At 47.3% G+C, this 19,982-nt stretch overlaps 1 protein-coding gene across 2 annotated transcripts in view; it reads left to right on the top strand.

Moving 5' to 3' along the window:
- The first annotated feature begins 2,164 nt into the window (after window positions 1–2,164).
- LOC143934323 (uncharacterized) overlaps window positions 2,165–19,982 on the top strand; it is a 532,031-nt gene continuing 514,213 nt past the window's right edge. The window contains exon 1 of one of the 2 annotated variants that reach the window (XM_077457841.1): window positions 2,165–2,217. In XM_077457841.1, coding sequence (XP_077313967.1) covers window positions 2,166–2,217 — 52 coding nt within the window. In that variant the 5' untranslated portion in view covers window position 2,165. Of the gene's footprint in view, window positions 2,218–3,708; window positions 3,915–19,982 lie in introns of those variants that run through there. The other variant, XR_013263245.1, reaches the window with a different exon arrangement.

Raw genomic sequence — 19,982 nt, 5'->3', positions numbered from 1 at the left:
GGTTAGTGGTAGCCAGGAGGTGGGCAGGCCTAGGAGCCTGACAGAATCCCAGGTCCCTCCCCTCCACCTTCCAACCAAAAGGCCCAGAAAGGGGGTGGAACGTGGAGGAGTCAGCGCTCAGGCTGATTAGGGAGGCTTCTGGTGCCTCAAAACCACCCCCACTCATCATGAGGCTTTTGCCACCTTGGCTGCCTGCAAACTGGAGAAAATGGGGGAGGGCCAATGCCTCATGTGTGAGGAACTAATTTACCTCACACTAAACAAGGGGTTGAGGGGCAAACTAACCCCCAAAACCCACCTGTGTGAGTTGGACCATACTCCTCCTTCTGCCACACCTCCAACACCACAGCCACAGCCTGGAAGGAAGACCAGATAGTGATGGCCTGGTCTGGTCTGATAAAAGATGCAGGCTTTTGTATGACCACAGCCTGGGGACATAGATGTCATCTGCTGCTGTTCCTGATCTCTTCTGGACTTCTGGACCAGATTTAACTCCTCAGGCCTCCAATTTTTACTTTTAAATAGTTGCGTGCCCTGGGGGTCAAAGGCTTCGCCAATTTCACCAGTTTCTCCAGCGTTGCCTTCCTCTTTATTTGGTTATGACACCTAAATAAATAAATAAAGGTGTGTTTTCTTTAACCAAAAAAAAAAAAATAATGCTTGCCTATGTGTTTTACTTCAAAAATGACAGTTTATTTGTGAGTAGGCAGGTACATTTCAAAAATACAAAGTCAAATTAACAAGGGACGCCAACACCAAACAACCTCCAAGTTTAAAAAATAAAGCAATAACATAAAAAGATAATAATGGTGTTGTGGTAAGTTGACACACAAAAAAATTACGAAGATGACCAAAATTTAAAAAAAGAAGATCTTGATTAAAAAAAGCAACCACAAAATGTAAAAAAAAATATCAAAACGCAAAAATCAAAAATGATTTGGGAGATCTGACGAATAAAAATATTATATTCATGAAATCAGGAGAAAGTATAAAGAAAGAAGTCTGAATATGAGCAGCAAAACAACTTCATTCTTCTAGCATTATAAAGAAAAAGACAATGCGCTGCATTAAACAATTTTTAACATTGCAGCGGGACAAATGTGCTATATCCATTATGAACCCTAGTTTTACCAGACCGAGCGCTTCCGTCTCGTAATTTATTCTGAACATGCGTGGCACTTTGTGCGTCTACACACGATCTGAATTTATGCGATTGGACTTTGTTGTTGGAAAATTTTAGATCCGGCTCTCAAACTTTGTGCGTCGGAAATTCTGATGGAAAAAGTCAGATGGAGCCCACACATGGTAGGATTTTCCGACAACATGATCTTAAAGTGAATAACTCAACACCAGTGAATATTTGTAATAACACTCACAAAAATATATAATATGTCCAAAAAAATGCACCAATTAAGAGTGAGTCTTTATCCATTGACCATGATTGGTTAATATGCTCCACCATCGAGGAGGAGCCTTCTCAAATTCAGTATAAATTAGACCTTTCGTCGGCCGGAAGTGCTGTCTTTGATAAGGCCAATGGCTTAACCAGTGACACCATTTCCTGCCTCTGTGGAACACACGCTACACGAGCAGCGATCGCGGAAGTCTTTTCTGATAGTTTGCTTTTATCCTTCATTTTTGTAAGTAGCACCTTAGCTACTGAAGGATAAAGCTTACAGTTTATTGGTACTTCACCATAAATTTCTTTCTCTCGTATTTACCGGTGGAGTGTGGTATAACCCCTTATTATCAAGTACCCATCGAATGTTCTACTCTTGGAACTTTTATACATCACCAGTGTTTGCAGCTGTCAACTTGTTTGATTCTTGGACTGAAAAGATGAGGATGCTTCTTGTTTGAGTGTGGGGGATACACTTGTAGGAACTTTGGACTTATTTAAATGATTTTTAGTTGTTTTATATATTCATCTGTTTATGTAATTTGTTCACTCATTTTTACATGTGTTTCACTTTTGCATTTGCCAGCGCTGCTCCTATCTGTTCACTATATTTAAAGTTTTAGCACTTTTTTGCAGCAGCTGCAATATTTCACTTATTATCATTTCTTTCACTTTATTACTTCATCGCCAGTTTTGTGTTTTTTTATATTTTATGTGCAGAATGAGGCCAAGATTCAGCAATATCAATTAGATCATAGTTCTCCTCATGCACCAGAGCTTCCAACTGACCTATTTTGCTTGGCAGACTTCTGGCATTGGTGAGCAAACACTTTAATTCACTTTCACATTTTGCAAACCTATGTTGAATTTTTATTTTATTTTAGTACAAATCGTACCATTTCCAATGGTTGTTTGTAGCATTGGAAACTTCATATCATCTGCCATAGCCCTCTCCCCATCTTTCCCCATTACACCCACCAATCAGGGCTGACCCCTGTCTGCCCCATTATAATCGAACTCGTTCTCCCCCCACAATCCTAGTTTAAATACTCCTACAGCCTTCCCAAAAACCTCCCCCCCCCCCACCACAGTAGACCCCTTTCCATTTAGGTTCAAACCATCTTTGGCATATAGGTTGCCCCTCAATGAAAAGTCAGCCCAATTCTCTAAACATTACAAACTATCGGGGTCCATGCACACTGGCTTAAACAAGTTGCTTCTACAAGAGTTTTTTGTTCTGCCTGTAGAAGCAACTCGGTGTTATCCTATGTGTCCATGCACATTAGGACGTTAAGAGGCATATTTTGAGTTTAAAGCAGAACGCCAGGATTTTAAAAAAAAATCCCCATTTGTACACACACAACACTAAACAGTTACTACATTTGTGAAATTTCTTACCGTTTAAGAGAGATGTCTGATTTAATTTTCAGGAAGTCAGCTCTGTGATTCAAAATACGCAGCCTGTATTCTGGGAAGGAGGGAGGTGTTAGAACAGTGATTGCATCATATCCTCTTCTCTCTCTCTCTCTCTCTCTCTCTCTCTCTGTAATCAGACCACTCCAGTCCTTGGGATTGGGCGTGTATGTGGGAGGTACACTAGGCTTATACATGTAAATGTAAAATCGCCCACTTCAACATAAATCACACCCCTCATTCTGCAGCCAGCAAGCCATACATAACACACACGGTATGATGGGTTACAGCCTTATAAATGCAAAGCATTTTAATGTAAATGCATATTAATATAATATTTTATGCATTTAATATAAATGCAAACCGGTGCAGCGTGTCATTGCCCACCAGTGTAACTTATCGGGGACCACCAGTGCAGATTATCAGTGCCTTATCAGTGTAGTGATACTAGTGCCTTTTTAGTGCGGTGCCTTCTCAGTGTGGTGCCTCATCAGTGCGGTGACACCAGTGCTCATGAGTGTGGAGTCACCAGTGCCTTATCGGTGCCCTTTTATTGCAAAGCGGGGAGAGTTGTAGATAATCGTGACAGAGTGGATCTCGGGCTGACAGCCTGTACAGTATGTGAGAACACCGCTCCTCGTATAGCCCTGCCTCCCTGCACAGCAATTGTGATGGACAGCACAGAGCGCAGTGTTCCAATGTGCAGGGAACGAGCGGTGCTTTCACATACTATACAGATCTGTCAGTCTGAGATCCACTCTATACTGATTATCTGTAACTATGCCCACACTGGAGAAACAGAGATGGCGGGTTGGTGGGCGGGGATGGAGTGCTGGCTGGGAGGAGGACACCATATCTATGGGCGACACAGACCAGGGGCTTTGAGACCCCCTCCACCCACTACAGCAAGCCAGGCCGAAGTAAAAGTCCCTGCTCGCTTCAAGAGGACTACAAGCGGACGTGTCAGACCGCTGGCTGAGGTTACTGGAGAGATAGAAGCGGTCTTGCAAACAGGAAATCACCTGACAAAAACTATTTTTCAGCAGGCTATTGCAGAGGAACTACAGAGCTCAGAAGAACATGGCTGACATAGTTGGTGAAGGTAGGAGATCAGCAATGAGAACATGGAAACTTTTTTGCCCAGAGTTCTGCTTTAATGTTTAGAAGCAGAAAAAAAAAACCTTCTGGTTCTCGTTTCTGATTGGAGCTTGGATGCAGAAAAAAATTCACTCTCAGATCCTCACAGTAACCTTGTATAGAGACACCAGGGTTAAAGAAAATGTCCGGGACTCTGAACACCATCCGCACCCTCCATGCACGCATTCCCGATCCACTTGCATTTCTCTGGTGCCTTAGTCTCTTCTGCTCACCCGCAGCATTTAGCCCTCTCTTCCCCGCCCCCACAACTCTGCCTCGCCTCCGCTCAGCCTGTATGTGGCGGGAACTTCAGGGGTCGGAATTTCTCCAGGGAGCCCGTGTGGCTGCCATGGATTGCAACTGAAAATACCTGCTACTTGTCCCGAGTGTCATCCATTCCTGAAGGGCTTCAGTCAGGAGAGTCTGGTGGCGGCCAGCAGATTGTTCAGATAACAGTGTAGGAGGCTGACTACTCTTCCCCAATCACCTCTGAAGCTGCTGCTAACGGGGAGTGAGTTTTTCTTCTTCCTCCATAGTCCCAACCAGACAACCACCCCCCCCCCCCCCCCGAGGAGGAAGAGGGTGAGTGACATACGTTGTGAGGGTTCTCCACTCCTACACTTTGTAGGTGAGTTTTATCAAGTTTGGGGCATGTATGTATGTTTGTTTACACCAAAGCTCAGGCAGTGTGCAAGGATTATGGCAGGTTCACAGTAAGCACAGCTCAAACTTGGCACTGATTTGAGGTATTGGGACACATGCAATTATTTACAACATATTTGCCAAACAATTTACATTATATACAAGATTACTTTCATGCTAAAATGCTATAGCGCAGGCACATCTCTCCTGGGCCAGTGCAAGACACCATCAAACTTGATCAGTATTAACAGTGTGAAAGTGGAATAACTCCTAACAAGATACAAGGAGGGGAAGGTTTTTTTTTTGTTTTTTTTTTTGCATGAGGGATCTAGCTGTAGGGATCAGCGGAGGGACCTTGCACTGATGCCCAACCACGCTTTAATGAGAAATGCAGACATTTTGTGATGCAACAGTTGGGGACATATCTTGGAGGCTTAAAGTGGTAGTAAACCGTGGTCATGACAAAATAAATAAATAAATAAATCCTCTGCAAGGCAATCACCCATTCTAAAAGACTTGTCTTTATAAAAGACTTGCCTTAGAACAAAGCTGTCGCCGCTGACAGGGCTTCCATCTTCACCCGGTCTTCCTTCTGGGTTCGCAGGCTCCAGCACATTGGTTAGCGGAAGTCCCGGCCATGGCACAACACTGAAGGAATGGCAGGCACAGGAATGCCATTCCTTCAGAGCACATGCGCCCATGATGTCACCAGCTGCCAAGAGTGAAGATCTCCTGAAAGGTGCACATTTAGGAGATATTCATCTTACCTACAGGTAAGCTTTATTTTAAGCATGTAGGTAAAAATCACAAAGCGGACTTTACTACCACTTTAATGCCGCGTACACACGATCAAACAAGCGGGTGGAAAAGTCCGGCAAACTCAAGTCCGCCAAACAATCCCCCCGTGTGTAGCCTCCGGCATACTTTTTTGACCCGAAAGTACGGCGGACTTGGAATGTAGTTTTACACTCCAATCTTCCCGCGGACAATCCGGCCGTGTGTATGCCAGTCCGCCGTACTTTTGAAATGAACGGACTTTTCCTGCCCGGAGAAAAGTCAGCTCATTTCGAGCGGGTCTCCAGGTAGGCGGGGCCCGCGAAGGAGACGTCGCTGGCCCCGCCACCTGGTATGGACTTAAAGGGGAACCCCAACGCCGAAAAAAATCGGCGTGGGGGTCCCCCAAACGTCCACAACAGACCCTTGTCCGAGCACGCTACCCGGCCGGCCAGGAAAGGAGGAGCGAGAGAGCGATCTCCCCACCCCTCCTGAGCCGTACCAGGCCACGTGCCCTCAACATGGGGGGGGTGCCTTAGGGAAGGGGGGCCGCGTGGCCCCCCCACCCCAAAGCACCTTGTCCCCATGTTGATGAGGACAAGGGCCTCTTCCCGACAACCCTGGCCGTTGGTTGTCGGGGTCTGCGGGCGGGGGGCTTATCGGAATCCGGGAGCCCCCTTCAATAAGGGGGCCCCCGGATACCGGCCCCCCACCCTATGTGAATGAGTATGGGGTGCAATGTACCCCTACCCATTCACCTGTAAAATAAAGTACAAAAAAAAAACACAACACACAAGATAAAATAATTTATTGCACAGCTCCGGGGGTCTTCCGTCTTCGGGGGTCTTCTCGCCGGACTCCTCCGCTATCTTCTTGTAGCTCTTTTACTAGCGGAGGAGCCCGGCATTCTTCTTCCTCGCCGCCACCCTCTTCTTCCGACTTCGGGGGTCTTGTCCCCCCTCTTCGGTTCTTCTGCCGGGCCTTCTTATAGCTCTTTTACAGGCGGTGGCCCGGTCTTCTGTCGCCACCGCCTTCCGTTCTTCTTCTTCTTCTTCTCCTGGAGATGTTGACTCGACGTTCTCTCCGGCCGCAATGCCAGGGACGCGCTGCGCGGTGACTTGTATAGGGACAAGGGGCGGTGTCACATGGGTTGATGTCACATGGCGACAGTCCCAGCATCCTCCGGGACTGTGACACCGTAAGGGGGCGGGGTCACCATGTGACACCAACCCATGTGACATCAACCCATGGGACACCGCCCCTTGTCCCTATATAAGTCGCAGCGCAGCGCGTCCCTGGCATTGCGGCCGGAGAGAACGTCGAGTCAACATCTCCAGGAGAAGAAGAAGAAGAACGGAAGGCGGTGGTGACAGAAGACCGGGCCACCACCTGTAAAAGAGCTATAAGAAGGCGCGGTGGCCCGGCAGAAGAACCGAAGAGGGGGACAAGACCCCCGAAGTCGGAAGAAGAGGCCGCGACGAAGAAGAATGCCGGGCTCCTCCGCTAGTAAAAGAGCTACAAGAAGATAGCGGAGGAGTCCGGCGAGAAGACCCCCGAAGACGGAAGACCCCCGGAGCTGTGCAATAAATTATTTGTACTTTATTTTACAGGTGAATGAGTAGGGGTACATTGTACCCCATACTCATTCACATAGGGTGGGGGGCCGGTATCCGGGGGCCCCCTAATTGAAGGGGGCTCCCGGATTCCGATAAGCCCCCCCGCCTGCAGACCCCAACAACCAACGGCCAGGGTTGTCGGGAAGAGGCCCTTGTCCTCATCAACATGGGGACAAGGTGCTTTGGGGTACCCCTCCTTTCCTGGCCGGCCGGGTAGCGTGCTCGGACAAGGGTCTGTTGTGGACTTGGGGGGACCCCCACGCCGATTTTTTCGACTTTGGGGTTCCCCTTTAAGTCCATACCAGGTGGCGGGGCCAGCGATGTCTCCTTCGCGGGCCCCGTCTACCTGGAGACGCGCTCGAAATGAGCGGACCTTCCTCCGCGTGCGTGGGCGAGTCTGTTCATTTCAAAAGTAGGGCGGATAGTACGGCGGACTTAGTACGCCGTATTAGTCCGCTGAAAAAGTGCCGTGTGTGGGCAAGTAGCCCGTTCGGAAAGTCCGATGGACAGTCTGGCGGGAAGTCCGCCAGACTAAGTACGTCGGATAGACGGCTACGTGTGTACGCGGCTTTTAAGACTGTTTACACAGCAGCCGCCAGTCATCGGAGGAGGGGGGGTCACTAAAATGAACCTTCGCCAAGGTAGACAAAAATCCTTGCACCGGCCCTGATCTCCACCCAAGTTGAATATTTACTGAAGTTAAAAGTGTAGACATGTAAAAATGATGCAACATTACAACTGAATAATTCAGTTCCACACAACCTCTCCTTTCTATGATCTCCATCCAAGTTGTATAGCCACTGTTCACTACCACTTGGCTCTGGGCCATCTTTTAATCTCTGCTTTATTGGGACAGATGGTTAATATATGAGATGTTTTATGACCAGTCGTTTTTTTGTGACGCCAAAGTCGGTTGTTTGCACATCGTACAGGCTGAGCCCAGGCTGAATTGCCTTAATGCCCTCATGGACCAATGCCTAGGGCAGCAGGGTCAGGGAGCTGTATTCCGTCCTAAAATTGGCAAATTGAGATACATTTTTCCTTATTTTATTTTCCCCTATTTTTTCACCCATACACATTTGTGGCTAAATTCAACAAGAGGGCTGTAGGGGTTAGGATACTAGTGCAAAGCCTGGGACATGGGGGGCCGCATGCAATTATTTTATTTTTTTTTTGCTACCATCTTTTTTTTCTGTTTTACCATTATCATTGAAAGTGATAGTACATGGAAATCCCAAATTTTGGGTTGTCCCCAGAAAAGTAATGGGGGGGGGGGGGAGGGAATCTTCCAATGGGGACACTAGTTGTGGAGACCGGGGGAGGGGGGGCAGGGGATTCCCTCAATTTGCATGGATTTCCTCTTCTGGTTATGGCTATGGGACAGGAAGTAAAGGTAAATCTCCACAGTGGGACATCTTTTCATGTGACAACACTGAAGAAATGACACTTTGCTACACTGTAAAATAGTGATTGTACAGCTTGTATAACAGTGTAAATTTTGCTGTACCCGCACAAGAACTCAACACGCAGCCATTAATGTCTAAACAAACCGCTAGCAACAGCCATTAACCACCTCACGCCCGCCCTATAGCCGATTTACGGCCTTAGAGCAGGCACTTTCCTGCAATTGCCCGTCCCTGGACGTCCTATTGTTTACTTCCGCAATGCGCGCTGCCGCGGGCGCGCATCGCGGAAGTTCTGTGTTCACCGTGTCCCCCGGGGACAGGCAAACACAGATCGCTGTAAACGGCCAATCACAGTGGCCGTTTACAGCGTGATCGGCGTGTCCAATGGGAGATGATCTCATATGTAAACATATGAGATCATCTCTCAGCGCTGCTCTCCCTCCTCACACAGACAGCGTGTGAGAGGGGAGAGATGAACGGCTGCAGCAGCCATCAGTGCACAGAGAGAAAAAAAAAAAAAGTGTAAAAAAAAAAAAAGTGTAAAAAAAAAAAAGTGCCATCCTGCCCCAGTGCCATCCACCCCACCCCAGTGCCACCTGTCCCCAGTGCCATTTGTCCCCAGTGCCACGTATAAGTGGCATCTGTCATCAGTGCCACGTGTCATTAGTGCCACATAGTGCCATCTGTCATCAGTGCCACGTATTAGTGCCACGTGTCATCAGTGCCACGTATCAGTGCCATCTGTCATCAGTGTCACGTGTCATTGTCCTGGTATTTCAAAAGTGTAATAAGTAGTCAACAAGTTAGATGTGTAATTTATGCTCCTAGAACACGTGATGGCGCTCCCTGCATGTTGGGCCTCTCTATGTGGCCATTCTGTGAAAGTCCCACACATGTGGTATTGTAATACTCAGGAGGAGTAGCAGAATTTTTTTGGGGGTGTCATTTGTGGTATACACATGCCATGTGAGAGAAATAACCTATTACAATGACAATTTTGTGGAGAAAAATAAAAAAAATGAAAAATCTTAATTTTGCAAAGAATTGTGGGAAAAAAATGACAACATCAAAAAGCTCATCATGCCTCTTACTAAATACCTTGGAATGTCTACTTTCCAAAAAGGGGTCATTTGGGGGGTATTTGTACTTTCCTGACTTGTTCGGGTCACAAGAAGCGAGATAGGCCACCAGTACATCAGATGTGATCAATTTTGTGCGATTCGCACCACAGCTTGTAGACTCTATAACTTTCACAAAGACCAAATAATATCCACTAATTTGGGTTATTTTTACCAAAGATATGTAGCAGTATAAATTGTGGCCAAAATTTATGAAGAAAAATTAATAATTTGCATAATTCTGTCACAGAAACAAAGAAATATGCGTTTTTTTTTCAAAATTTTCGGTCTTTTTTCATTTATAGCGCAAAAAATAAAAACCCCAGAGGTGATCAAATACCACCAAAAGAAAGCTCTATTTGTGGGAAAAAAAGGACACAAAATTCATTTGGGTACAGTGTTGTATGACTGAGTAATTGTCATTCAAAGTGTGAGAGCACCAAAAGCTGAAAATTGGTCTGGTCAGGAAGGGTGTTTAAGTGCCCAGTAAGCAAGTGGTTAAAGGGGTTGTAAACCCTCTATAAGTAACAGAGTAGTGATGGACGAACTTCCGACGGGACGTTTCGCGAACGCGAAACGCGAACGGACACAAACGTTCGCGAAAACGACCGTTCGCCGCGGGCTCCATTGACTTCAATGGGAGGCGAATTTCGCAAACCTTTAGGTCGAATTTGCGGCCACGGGGTAATTATTAGGGGGTAGCACGTAGTCCCACCACCTGGACAATAGCATAATACATGTATGAGGTGAATTTGGGATCGATAACTACAAGCATTTTTTTTTTATTTGGGAAATTGTTCTGACAATTCAGGACTATGGAGCTAATGAAGGCAATGGAGGAGAGGGAAGGTCAGGGACCAGGGTAGGCAAACAAGAGGGTGCAGGAGATACAGAGCACTGACAGCAGCACCGTAATACAGAGCACTGACATCAGCACCGTGACATACAGCGCTGACAGCAGCTCCGTGACATACAGCGCTGACAGCAGCTCCGTGACATACAGCGCTGACAGCAGCTCCGTGACATACAGCGCTGACAGCAGCTCCGTGACATACAGCGCTGACAGCAGCTCCGTGACATACAGCGCTGACAGCAGCACCGTGACATACAGCGCTGACAGCAGCTCCGTGACATACAGCGCTGACAGCAGCTCCGTGACATACAGCGCTGACAGCAGCTCCGTGACATACAGCACTGACAGCAGCTCCGTGACATACAGCGCTGACAGCAGCTCCGTGACATACAGCGCTGACAGCAGCACCGTGACATACAGCGCTGACAGCAGCTCCGTGACATACAGCGCTGACAGCAGCTCCGTGACATACAGCGCTGACAGCAGCTCCGTGACATACAGCACTGACAGCAGCTCCGTGACATACAGCGCTGACAGCAGCTCCGTGACATACAGCGCTGACAGCAGCACCGTGACATACAGCGCTGACAGCAGCTCCGTGACATACAGCGCTGACAGCAGCTCCGTGACATACAGCGCTGACAGCAGCTCCGTGACATACAGCGCTGACAGCAGCTCCGTGACATACAGCGCTGACAGCAGCTCCGTGACATACAGCGCTGACAGCAGCTCCGTGACATACAGCGCTGACAGCAGCTCCGTGACATACAGCGCTGACAGCAGCTCCGTGACATACAGCGCTGACAGCAGCACCGTAAGCAGCCCCAGGAGGAAGTCAGCACAGCACAGGGATGGTGTGATCCCCTCATAATAAGAACCCCCAGGAGGAAGTCAGCACAGCACAGGGATGGTGGGAGCCCCTCATAATAAGAACACCCAGGAGGAAGTCAGCACAGCACAGGGATGGTGGGAACCCCTCATAATAAGCAGCCCCAGTAGAAATATGACACCGCTCAACCTCTTCAAAGAGGAGGGTAGGGGCATATAGTACGGTGTGCTTTTTTGGGTCAGGGAAGTGAGCCAAATGAATTAAGAAGGTCTGTGTGCTTGATTCCAAAAATTGTTTATAGACATATACATGGTCTACTGATCACATGTGTTGAATTCCTCCGAGATCCATGCCTCATTCATTTTTAGAAATGTGAGGTAGTTAACACTGTCGTGAGCTAGGCGAGTACGCTTATCGGTCACAATCCCCCCTGCTGCGCTGAACGTCCTTTCGGACAGGACACTGGATGAGGGGCAAGCCAACAGTTCGATTGCAAATTGGGCAAGCTCTGGCCAGAGGTCAAGCCTGCCCACCCAGTAGTCTAGGGGTTCATCACTCCTCAGAGCGTCCACATCGGCCGTTAACCCAATGTAGTCGGACACCTGACGGTCTAGGCGTTCCCTGATGCTGGATCCGGATGACACCTGTCGATGGGTCGGCTGAAAGAATGACCTCATATCCGAAGTCACCAACACATCTTCAAACCGGCCTCTTCTTGCAGGCGCTGTTGGATTGGTACCCGCAAATCCTTCTCTGGGAGTGGGAATTGCTCCTCTGCCAGCGCACGCAAAAGCAGAATGCAGCATTTCTCGAAGCAAGGCCTGGAAGTGCTGCATTCTGACAGCCCTCTGCGACGGCGGTAACATTTCCGCCATTTTGTGTTTGTACCGGGGATCTAAGTACGTTGCCACCCAGTACTGGTCCTTGACCCTCATGCTTTTTATACGGGGGTCCCTATTAAAACACTGGAGCATGAAGGCCCCCATTTGCACTCAAGCGGAAGGTATGTGGTGGTGGTGGTGTTGTTGGTGGTAGTGTCTTTGGGGGTGCACATAGCAGAGAGTGAAGAAGAGGGTGCAGATCGAGAGGATGAGGAGGGTGCAGAAGAATAAGGCTGAGTGAGCCACTCAACCAAGTCTGGTGCGTCCTTTAAAGTAATTGAACGCACCTTCTGCAACTTCCCACTTTGGCTCAAGGCTGTTGCTCCTGCCCTACCCCTACCACCCCTGCGGAAGGGCCTGCCTCTTCCTCTGCCTGTCATTTTTTAAATCACCCTGTGACAAAACTCTTAGTCCCTATACCGCTGAAGGACTGCTGCAGTATAGGGCAGCGGTCAGCAGTAGTGCACGTCAACCCTATGTATTGTGGACCGATAGCGGTCCTTACAGAACAGCAGACTGTACTGCACTCAGGCCTATGTACCGTAGCACCCTATACCAAGTTACCAGTCCTTATAAAAACTTTTGTGGACCAAGCAGGTTGTGTGTTAGTGTTTAGCAGACTGTGCGTCAGTCCCTATACCGCTGAAGGACTGCTGCAGTATAGGGCAGCGGTCAGCAGTAGTGCACGGCAACCCTATGTATTGTGGACCGATAGCGGTCCTTACAGAACAGCAGACTGTAACGCACTCAGGCCTATGTACCGTAGCACCCTATACCAAGTTACCAGTCCTTATAAGAACTTTTGTGGACCAAGCAGGTTGTGTGTTAGTGATTAGCAGACTGTACGTCAGTCCCTATACCAATGAAGGACTGCTGCAGTATAGGGCAGCGGTCAGCAGTAGTGCACGGCAACCCTATGTATTGTGGACCGATAGCGGTCCTTACAGAACAGCAGACTGTACTGCACTCAGGCCTATGTACCGTAGCACCCTATACCAAGTTACCAGTCCTTATAAGAACTTTTGTGGACCAAGCAGGTTGTGTGTTAGTGATTAGCAGACTGTACGTCAGTCCCTATACCAATGAAGGACTGCTGCAGTATAGGGCAGCGGTCAGCAGTAGTGCACGGCAACCCTATGTATTGTGGACCGATAGCAGTCCTTACAGAACAGCAGACTGTACTGCACTCAGGCCTATGTACCGTAGCACCCTATACCAAGTTACCAGTCCTTATAAGAACTTTTGTGGACCAAGCAGGTTGTGTGTTAGTGATTAGCAGACTGTACGTCAGTCCCTATACCAATGAAGGACTGCTGCAGTATAGGGCAGCGGTCAGCAGTAGTGCACGGCAACCCTATGTATTGTGGACCGATAGCGGTCCTTACAGAACAGCAGACTGTACTGCACTCAGGCCTATGTACCGTAGCACCCTATACCAAGTTACCAGTCCTTATAAGAACTTTTGTGGACCAAGCAGGTTGTGTGTTAGTGATTAGCAGACTGTACGTCAGTCCCTATACCAATGAAGGACTGCTGCAGTATAGGGCAGCGGTCAGCAGTAGTGCACGGCAACCCTATGTATTGTGGACCGATAGCGGTCCTTACAGAACAGCAGACTGTACTGCACTCAGGCCTATGTACCGTAGCACCCTATACCAAGTTACCAGTCCTTATAAGAACTTTTGTGGACCAAGCAGGTTGTGTATTAGTGTTTAGCAGACTGTGCGTCAGTCCCTATACCGCTGAAGGACTGCTGCAGTATAGGGCAGCGGTCAGCAGTAGTGCACGGCAACCCTATGTATTGTGGACCGATAGCAGTCCTTACAGAACAGCAGACTGTACTGCACTCAGGCCTATGTACCGTAGCACCCTATACCAAGTTACCAGTCCTTATAAGAACTTTTGTGGACCAAGCAGGTTGTGTGTTAGTGTTTAGCAGACTGTGCGTCAGTCCCTATACCGCTGAAGGACTGCTGCAGTATAGGGCAGCGGTCAGCAGTAGTGCACGTCAACCCTATGTATTGTGGACCGATAGCGGTCCTTACAGAACAGCAGACTGTAACGCACTCAGGCCTATGTACCGTAGCACCCTATACCAAGTTACCAGTCCTTATAAGAACTTTTGTGGACCAAGCAGGTTGTGTATTAGTGTTTAGCAGACTGTGCGTCAGTCCCTATACCGCTGAAGGACTGCTGCAGTATAGGGCAGCGGTCAGCAGTAGTGCACGGCAACCCTATGTATTGTGGACCGATAGCAGTCCTTACAGAACAGCAGACTGTACTGCACTCAGGCCTATGTACCGTAGCACCCTATACCAAGTTACCAGTCCTTATAAGAACTTTTGTGGACCAAGCAGGTTGTGTGTTAGTGTTTAGCAGACTGTGCGTCAGTCCCTATACCGCTGAAGGACTGCTGCAGTATAGGGCAGCGGTCAGCAGTAGTGCACGGCAACCCTATGTATTGTGGACCGATAGCAGTCCTTACAGAACAGCAGACTGTACTGCACTCAGGCCTATGTACCGTAGCACCCTATACCAAGTTACCAGTCCTTATAAGAACTTTTGTGGACCAAGCAGGTTGTGTGTTAGTGTTTAGCAGACTGTGCGTCAGTCCCTATACCGCTGAAGGACTGCTGCAGTATAGGGCAGCGGTCAGCAGTAGTGCACGTCAACCCTATGTATTGTGGACCGATAGCGGTCCTTACAGAACAGCAGACTGTAACGCACTCAGGCCTATGTACCGTAGCACCCTATACCAAGTTACCAGTCCTTATAAGAACTTTTGTGGACCAAGCAGGTTGTGTATTAGTGTTTAGCAGACTGTGCGTCAGTCCCTATACCGCTGAAGGACTGCTGCAGTATAGGGCAGCGGTCAGCAGTAGTGCACGGCAACCCTATGTATTGTGGACCGATAGCAGTCCTTACAGAACAGCAGACTGTACTGCACTCAGGCCTATGTACCGTAGCACCCTATACCAAGTTACCAGTCCTTATAAGAACTTTTGTGGACCAAGCAGGTTGTGTGTTAGTGTTTAGCAGACTGTGCGTCAGTCCCTATACCGCTGAAGGACTGCTGCAGTATAGGGCAGCGGTCAGCAGTAGTGCACGTCAACCCTATGTATTGTGGACCGATAGCGGTCCTTACAGAACAGCAGACTGTAACGCACTCAGGCCTATGTACCGTAGCACCCTATACCAAGTTACCAGTCCTTATAAGAACTTTTGTGGACCAAGCAGGTTGTGTATTAGTGTTTAGCAGACTGTGCGTCAGTCCCTATACCGCTGAAGGACTGCTGCAGTATAGGGCAGCGGTCAGCAGTAGTGCACGGCAACCCTATGTATTGTGGACCGATAGCAGTCCTTACAGAACAGCAGACTGTACTGCACTCAGGCCTATGTACCGTAGCACCCTATACCAAGTTACCAGTCCTTATAAGAACTTTTGTGGACCAAGCAGGTTGTGTGTTAGTGTTTAGCAGACTGTGCGTCAGTCCCTATACCGCTGAAGGACTGCTGCAGTATAGGGCAGCGGTCAGCAGTAGTGCACGTCAACCCTATGTATTGTGGACCGATAGCGGTCCTTACAGAACAGCAGACTGTAACGCACTCAGGCCTATGTACCGTAGCACCCTATACCAAGTTACCAGTCCTTATAAGAACTTTTGTGGACCAAGCAGGTTGTGTATTAGTGTTTAGCAGACTGTGCGTCAGTCCCTATACCGCTGAAGGACTGCTGCAGTATAGGGCAGCGGTCAGCAGTAGTGCACGGCAACCCTATGTATTGTGGACCGATAGCAGTCCTTACAGAACAGCAGACTGTACTGCACTCAGGCCTATGTACCGTAGCACCCTATACCAAGTTACCAGTCCTTATAAGAACTTTTGTGGACCAAGCAGGTTGTGTGTTAGTGTTTAGCAGACTGTGCGTCAGTCCCTATACCGCTGAAGGACTGCTGCAGTATAGGGCAGCGGTCAGCAGTAGTGCACGTCAACCCTATGTATTGTGGACCGATAGCGGTCCTTACAGAACAGCAGACTGTAACGCACTCAGGCCTATGTACCGTAGCACCCTATACCAAGTTACCAGTCCTTATAAGAACTTTTGTGGACCAAGCAGGTTGTGTATTAGTGTTTAGCAGACTGTGCGTCAGTCCCTATACCGCTGAAGGACTGCTGCAGTATAGGGCAGCGGTCAGCAGTAGTGCACGGCAACCCTATGTATTGTGGACCGATAGCAGTCCTTACAGAACAGCAGACTGTACTGCACTCAGGCCTATGTACCGTAGCACCCTATACCAAGTTACCAGTCCTTATAAGAACTTTTGTGGACCAAGCAGGTTGTGTGTTAGTGTTTAGCAGACTGTGCGTCAGTCCCTATACCGCTGAAGGACTGCTGCAGTATAGGGCAGCGGTCAGCAGTAGTGCACGGCAACCCTATGTATTGTGGACCGATAGCAGTCCTTACAGAACAGCAGACTGTACTGCACTCAGGCCTATGTACCGTAGCACCCTATACCAAGTTACCAGTCCTTATAAGAACTTTTGTGGACCAAGCAGGTTGTGTGTTAGTGTTTAGCAGACTGTGCGTCAGTCCCTATACCGCTGAAGGACTGCTGCAGTATAGGGCAGCGGTCAGCAGTAGTGCACGTCAACCCTATGTATTGTGGACCGATAGCGGTCCTTACAGAACAGCAGACTGTAACGCACTCAGGCCTATGTACCGTAGCACCCTATACCAAGTTACCAGTCCTTATAAGAACTTTTGTGGACCAAGCAGGTTGTGTATTAGTGTTTAGCAGACTGTGCGTCAGTCCCTATACCGCTGAAGGACTGCTGCAGTATAGGGCAGCGGTCAGCAGTAGTGCACGGCAACCCTATGTATTGTGGACCGATAGCGGTCCTTACAGAACAGCAGACTGTACCGCACCCAAGCCTATGTACCGTAGCACCCTAGACAGACCAAGTTACCAGTCCTGATAAAGAGCTTTGTGGAACAAGTGAGTTGTGAATGATTAGCAGACTGCAGCAGAAGGGCAGCAGTCAAGTATAATATTCTTTCTATATTTGGAAGAAAGAATATTATACGTGTACAAGCCTATTACCGTACCACTGATACCAGTCCTGAAAAGAACCTTTGTGGAACTAATAGTAACAGCAAGTCTTTAAAATTATCCTCACTGCCTGACACACTGCTTCCTGCCTGTCCCTATACAAATTGGCAAAAAAGAGTAGGCTGGAACGATTAGCTGGAACAGCTCTTTTGTGGACCTGATAGTAACAGCTAATGATGATGATGATGATGATGATGAAGAAAGACTAATCTGGCTGAGCTGTCCCTAAAATAGCAGCATACAGCGCTCTGTCCCTTTATCTAAACTGACAAAAGAAACTCAGGCTGCTGACCTAACACCTATACCAGTCCTGAAAAGAACTTTTGTGTACCAAATAGCTAGCGTTTTCTCTGTCCCTACTCCACACAGGATCCTTTCCCTACAGTGACAGAAGAAAGAATGTAAAATGGCCACCGGATCGGGTGTATTTATAGGTTAGGGGGAATGTCCAAGTGTCCATGAGCTGTCATGTCTCAATTGGTTGTCCTGTAACACATGATAAACGTGTCACGAAAGGTTAAAGTTCTTGTATACATTAAACACGTAAGTCCGCCGGGGCGAACGACGGAAAAAGGCGTTCGAACCCGCGGACGGCGAAAGTCGGAAATTCGCCGCGAAACGACCGCCGGGCGAACCGTTCGGCCATCACTATAACAGAGTATAAAATGGATCACAAGCTGCTTCAAATAGTGCATTCTAGCAGTAGTTATACTAAAATAATAACATGAAAAAAGGAGTGACGAAACAAAAGTATTTAACTGGGTATGGCTATCTTGCATGCCGCCTTCAGCGTCTTGGTTGTCTCATTTATATTTGTTGTTTTTCCCAGCAAATTCCACAAAATAAGGATTTAGTATCCTGATGTTTTGAGGCTTCGCATTCCAAATTATGGGGGGGGGGGGGGGGTTGCCTCTAGAATCCCAGTTTCAGCTACAAAAATATACACAAAATTGTTCAATATTGAGGTTAGACTGTGTGTTTTCCCATTTAAATCACGCCCTTCCTAAAGACTACTTTCACTTTTGCAGTCAAATTGGTATAGCACCTATTTTATATCTGTTACAAGTTCTCATTTACATAGCATAACTTAAAAAGATAAACATTGTTGCTTACCTGCTTGTTTTCTGAAAACGTAAAAAGGCTATGTTTACCATAATAGCCATGACTGTACTGGCAGATCTTGTTATCAGTTGTAAGCTAGATTATAACATTCTATTAACAAAGGGTTATGGATTCCTAAGCCTGAATTCTGTTTTGTATGTTAATGAAGTGAAATGCAACCTGTCCTCACTTTGTCACTGCACTTTAATTATGTAAAGTAGAGTTTTCTTCAAAAGTGGAACTGCACTTTAAGTGGATTGCCATTAATTGGTAATTAGCATGGCTCCTGTATTGTAGCTACAAGGTTACTTTGCTTTTACTGGGCACATGGAATTTAAACCATGTATATGATCTGTATATGAGTGGATTTTTTGTGCAAGTCAACTATGGACCCATATATTTTAGCTGGTTGGAACTTTAACCAATACAGGGCATTTTTACCCCCTTCCTGCCCAGGCCAATTTTCAGCACTGTCGCACTTTGGCAGACAATTGCATGGTCATGCAGCACTGTACCCAAAGTATTTTCTTCACACAAATAGAGCTTTCTTTTGGTGGTATTTAATCACCACTGTGTTTTTTTTTTTTTTGCTAAATGAAAAAAGACCAAAAATTTTGGGGGGTTAAAAAAGGTTTTTCTTAGTTTCTGTTAGATCATTTATTGCAACATTTTATTTCTTCATAAATTTTGGTCAAAATGTATTCTACATTTCTTTGGAGAAAATAACCCAAATCCGTGTATATTATTTAGTCTGTAGGAAAGTTATAGTGTCCACAAGCTTGTGTGTGTGTGTGTGTGTGTAAAATTATTATTATTTTATTTATTTATTTTTTTATGAAAATGGATCAATCCTAAAGTACTGATGGCATGTCTCATTTCCTGAGGCCAAAAATTGTCAGGACAGTAAAAATATTCCCCAACCGGATTTAGATCTGGGCTCTGTCTGGGCCATTCCAAAACTTTAATCTTCTTCTGGTGAAGCAATTCCTTTGTTGATTTGGATGTATGCTTTGGGTTGTTGTCCTACTGAAAGATGAAGTTCTTCTTCATGTTCAGCTTTCTAGCAGAAGCCTACATCCCCCAGTTATAAGAGGGGGTACGCACTTATGCAACCACATTATTTAATTTTATTTTTACTTTGCCCCCCTAAAAGATTTCAGTTTGTTTTTCTATTTAGTTGTATGGTTTCGGGTCACCTGAGGCTAGGTGACAGATGCACGCCATTGGGGTCACCACTAAGGTAGTTTACCTTACGGCTGACTGCCGCGCATGGGGCTCTGGTTGGTTCAGGAAAGCAGGTCCTCTGGAGAACCGACACAGATCACACTGGGAGCTAGAGCATGAAATTCCCCGGGGCACAGAGTCTAAGAGCCAGCAGGTGTTCCCCAGAGCCCCTAGTGGTGGGGATGGGCTTCGCTGCAACTGGCTCCAGGTTGCAGCCCCCAGGGTCTCCCAGCTCATGCTCATGATAGGCTACTGAAGGATAGAGAGGAAGCAGCAGACCATGACAACAAGCGCTAGTCCAGAGATAAGCCAAAAGGTTGGGGGAACGAGCAAACAGGGGTAGTCAAAGAACATGCCAAAGGTCAGGGTATGAAGCAGACAAGGATAGTCAAGTACAAGCCAAGAATGTTGTGGTCGTTCAGGTGCTTATCTAATATTTTCTTGAAACTATCAATGCCCCTCGCTCAGACCACCACCT

Source organism: Lithobates pipiens, unplaced genomic scaffold (genome assembly GCF_037356315.1).
Source record: "Lithobates pipiens isolate NorthernLeopardFrog02 unplaced genomic scaffold, aLitPip1_a1.2 Scaffold_27, whole genome shotgun sequence".
Lineage (NCBI taxonomy): Eukaryota > Metazoa > Chordata > Amphibia > Anura > Ranidae > Lithobates > Lithobates pipiens.
This window is presented reverse-complemented; position numbering and strand designations above follow the sequence as displayed.